General features: G+C 39.2%; 1 protein-coding gene across 1 annotated transcript; it reads left to right on the top strand.

The window, feature by feature from the left end:
- Positions 1 to 3218: 3218 nt before the first annotated feature.
- LOC141363999 (protein NLRC3-like) lies at positions 3219 to 4781 on the top strand. The gene has a single exon (XM_073868198.1). It carries the CDS (start codon positions 3444 to 3446, stop codon positions 4779 to 4781), a length of 1338 nt encoding a protein of 445 aa, XP_073724299.1. The 5' UTR covers positions 3219 to 3443.
- Positions 4782 to 5123: the final 342 nt, after the last annotated feature.

The following is a 5123-nucleotide window of genomic DNA, read 5'->3' as shown; positions in this document are numbered from 1 at the left end:
GTGCTAAGCTAAGCTAGCGGGGGCTGCGTCAGACAGAGTTACAGCACGCACGGAGATGAGAGAGGTATGTATGGACTTATCTAACTCTGGGGGATGCGGTGAATAAGCTAAATTCCCAAAATGTGGGCGTGTTCCTTTAACAATGATTTGTTTGTAGTTTCTTTATCTGTCTTTACATATGGATCAGAATGATCCTGCAAAACCAACTGGCGTCTGTATGTCGCATTTAAGGCTAGTTTGCACCTGTAACTTTTTATTATATTATTATTGATGTACTTTGGTTACTTAATACAGCCCAATCACAACGTAGGCTATAAGCTGGCCAATTGGGGACACAGCGCTTTTCAGATCGACGAGCTTTGTAACAAATGAGACTGTTTGAGGAAGGCAGGGCAGTTCTGGAGCAACAAAAATGTACGGTATGTGAAAAATAATGTGTTTTTAAACCATAAACTACGCCAACACATTGTATTATACTAAATACACAAAATAACCTTGTTTTAGCAATGAAATAGGTGCTCTTTAATAGCAAGTAAATTACCTTAGTACAAATCATAGCTAAAGTATATCAACTACTACACTGAACTAATGTTACTGTTAAAAATGTATGTATACAATTAGTTACTAATTTTTTCTGTAAACATTTTTTCAACGGAGTTTCAAAGGACTCCAAACAATCCCAAACGACGCACAAGGGTCTTATCTATCGAAATGATTGTCATTTTTGACAAGAAAAACAAAACAAAAAATGCACTTTTAAACCACAACTTCTCATCTATCTCTGGTCCTGTGATGCACCAGCGCGACCTCACGCAATACTTCATCACGTCAAGAGATCACGGAGGACGTATGCGAAACTACGCCCCAGTGTTTAGAAGTGTGGAGAAAGAGGACCGTTTTGACGTTGTTGTATGTCGAATGATACTTATTAATGTCTTTGTGTCAGTTTATTGTTTAAAATGGCCTGCAAATGTGCGTTTCATATATGTCATATATGTTACGGGAGGTCGCACTGGCAAAAAAGTTTTGGTTTAAAAGTGCATTTTTTTATTTTTCTTATCAAAAATGGCAATCTTTCGCTAGATAAGATCCTAATGCCTCATTTGGGATCGTTTAGAGTCCTTTGAAACTCCGTTAAAAAAAAAACTGTTTTGTGGTCCATTAAAATGAGAGAAATCTTGGAATGTTTTCCTCAAAAAACATAATTTCTTCTTGACTGAACAAAGAGAGACATCAACATTTTGGGTGACGTGGTGGTGAGTAAATTATCTGGATTTTTGTTTTGAGAAAATGGACTAATCCTTTAAGTTAAGCCTTGCAAGTATTTTGTGAACATGAGCGTCATAATCACTTTCAACGCGTGTGCAGCAGGCAAGACACATGATGCACATGGTTCACATGACGCAACTAACACATATGTGACCAGTCACGGAAAGTAGGGACACAAGTCGGATCTGGGGCATTTTGAGTTATTCATAGATTCTGAAAGTGCAGATTCTAAGCTTTCCAACGATGTGTAACACATGGAAATCTGATAAGATTTGGAGAAGTTGTGGCCATTTGAATGTAACACATTCAAGAAAGAGAATGCTGAGAAATTTGAGAAAGAAAAAAGTTAACACTTTCCCTTTTCCCTGGCTGGAGAGACAATAGGGCTCATTTACATCTCATTTAGCTAAGCCATACCCCCTGTAAAGCCGTTTTGAGATACAGCTGTTCTAGCAGCATATGTAGTATTTTATTACAGAAGTCCGAATGACAAAATGCAAAAATAAACAGGACTTTTAATGTTACCTTTGCGGGGATCACAAGTCGAATCCAGTCTGTTTCAGATGTGTGAATCATCAATGATGTTTGTCCATAAATGCGTATAATCCGTGAAATATAGATATATAGTCTTTTTCGCATGAACTTCTGGTAATACAATATAATATACAATCTGAGGACTATTTACATCGTAACATGTAAGGGTATATCAGATTACACTCCGGTATTTACGTTCCGTTAAACACATGAACCCGCCTTCAAAGTTTGTATTTAAAATAATAGATAATCCAAAAACAGCACCGTCGAAAACGTGAAGTCCTTAAGAGATGTTATCAATCGCTCGCTCGTTCCTCCATCAGCCAATGACTTCATGGAAAATATTGATAGACAAAACATGTAGCCAATTATATAAAGAATACAACGATCTCTGTGTAACTTCTGTGTGTTTGGACAAATAACAGTCAGCCGCATCACTGACTTTATGGGGCGCCGCAGTCGGATGACGTCAGAGTACCGCGAGAGCGAGTCGAAATTAAACTACTCCGTAAGATTTCTTAAAGAGCTCTCGCGGTACTTTGACGTCATCCGACTGCGGCGCCCCATAAAGTCAGTGACGCGGCTGACGTATATGCGGTTGACTGTTATCTGTTCCGCCCCAGCTTCTTTTATATTTCTTTTGTTTTGTGCGCCCGAGCTTCATTTACAGTCTGGGGAGACGCACGCTATAAGTTTGAAAAAAAAAAAAAAAAACTCAGCAAACATGTCTAAGGGACAGAGCAGCCACGTCACTACAGTCACGTGACTTCACGCTCGAGCCGGAAGAGAAGACAATGCTGAATAAAGTCGTAATTCTGCTATTTTTGGACCAAACTGTATTTTCGATGCATCAACACAATTGTACTGACCCACTGATGTCACATGGACTACTTTGATAATGTTTTTATTACCTTTCTGGACATGGAAACCGTACATAGATTTTCAATGGAGGAGACAGAAAGCTCTCGGACTAAATCTAATGTTAAAACATCTTAAACTGTGTTCCGAAGATGAACGGAGGTCTTCCGAGTTTAGAACGACATAATGGTAAGTCATTAATGACATTATTTTCAGTTTTGGGCGAACTATCCTTATTCAGTAGTCACGCTGTTCCCTTTGGGGGCGGAGGCGAAAACACAAGCTTATACAGTATGTAAATATACACACAGACAATGACGCCCCCCGCTGCACGCTAGAATCTCCGGAAAACAAGCCTATTTTAACCGCAAAATGTACGCTTTTAAATATACATAAACTGCTATCTCAAACATGGAGAGGCTTCTTTGTGATCTCAACTAACAGATTCTGCAATAAAACGAAAATCACAAATTTTGAAAAAAAAAACTTTGTTTCTCATTTTCTCGAAACTTGTGCTGCCGACTTGTGTCCCTGGTTTCCGTGACGGGTCACATATGTTGACATGATGAGTAACACACATGACACTCCAAACACATATTTTGAATTTGCGTCCCTCGGAACAGAAGCCACGAGAGAAGTAAAAAAAAACACTCAAATGAAGTACAAATACTAAAACTGACTATTACCATCAAACTCTTAGCAGACAACAGGACACAGAGACACACAGACTACTAGACAAGACTACAAACCTACAGAGAGTCAAAGATCAACACAAAACCATCATGAAGAGCAAGTATGAGAGTTTATTTGAGGGAATCAAACAACAAGAGAATCAAACCCTCTTGAACAGGATTTACACACAACTTTACATCATAAATGGAGAGAGAGAAGGAGTGAATGAAGAACATGAAGTGTTACACATGGAGAAAAAACCCAGAACACAACACTCACAAGACACTCAAATCTACTGTAATGACATCTTTAAACCCTTACCTGAACCAGAATGTGAGGAGAAGATGAACAAAATCAAGAGCGTTCTTACTAAAGGCATCGCTGGAATTGGTAAAACTGTCTCTGTGCAGAAGTTCATTCTGGATTGGACCGAGGGAACAACCAATCAGGATGTAGATTTCATGTTTGTGCTTCCATTTCGAGAACTGAACTTGATTAAAGATAATCAGTACAGTCTTCACAAACTTCTGCTTGACTTTCATCCTGAACTTCAAGATCTGGACTCAAAGATTTATGATGAGTGTAAAGTTGTGTTCATCTTTGATGGTCTGGATGAAAGCAGAATACCAATGAAGTTTAAAGACAGTGAGAAAGTTTCTGAAGCGACTCAGACTTCATCAGTTGGTGTGTTGATATCAAACCTCATCAAAGGAGATCTGCTTCCCTCTGCTCACATCTGGATCACCTCCAGACCAGCAGCGGCCAATCAGATCCCTTCTGAATACATCAACCGTCTGACAGAAATCCATGGATTCAATGATCCTCAAAAGGAGGAATATTTCAGGAAGAGAGTCAGTGATGAAGATCAAGCCAGCAGAATCATCTCACACATTAAAAGATCAAGAAGTCTCCACATCATGTGTCATATACCACTCTTCTGCTGGATCTCATCCACTGTGCTTCAGAAGATCCTGACCCAAGATCACAATGCAGAAATCCCTAAAACTCTGACTGAAATGTACATCCACTTCCTGCTGATTCAGATCAATATGAAGAATGAGAAGTATGATGAGAATGATCCAGAGAAACTCCTGCAGTCCAACAGAGGAGTGATTGTCAAACTGTCTGAACTGGCTTATAAACAGCTGATGAAGGGTAATGTGATGTTTTATGAGGAGGACCTGAGAGATTGTGGGATAGACATCACTGATGCCTCTGTGTATTCTGGGATCTGTACTGAGATCTTTAAAGAGGAATCTGTGATTCATCAGAGGAAAGTCTATAGCTTTATACATCTCAGCTTTCAGGAGTTTCTCGCTGCGTTCTTTATGTTTCATTCATGTGTAGTGGAGAACATTGAATCTGATGTGAATAATGAGCTGTATGGACTATTACAAACAGTAACTGATAGATCCTCAAAGACAAAAACAGACAATACATTCCTGTGATTGTAGCTTGTGAACCTATCAGAATGACCTCCATAAAAACACAAAAATTAGCAGATAAACGAATGCTTTCCATCAGTGGTTATTAGGTCTTTACCGGTCCTACTAGATCCGAAAACCCGGGTCTAAACAATCTGTCAATCAATTTTGAATGCATATTTGGAACAGTCTGACCAAATATGATGATGATCTGAATACATTTCACTGAGCAGTAAATCACTGTTAAAACCTTACATTTCCTGCTGCCAGCAGGTGGCGCTATGACTGTCTATGAATATTGCCATGTTGATGTGTTCAGGCCAGGACACTTATCAAACATGTGAAGCGTGGGTCAGATTGGACGGT

This window comes from Misgurnus anguillicaudatus, chromosome 5 (genome assembly GCF_027580225.2).
Source record: "Misgurnus anguillicaudatus chromosome 5, ASM2758022v2, whole genome shotgun sequence".
NCBI classification, from domain to species: Eukaryota; Metazoa; Chordata; class Actinopteri; order Cypriniformes; family Cobitidae; genus Misgurnus; species Misgurnus anguillicaudatus.
The sequence above is the reverse complement of the archived record's forward strand: the minus strand, read 5'-3'. Positions and strand labels throughout refer to the sequence as shown.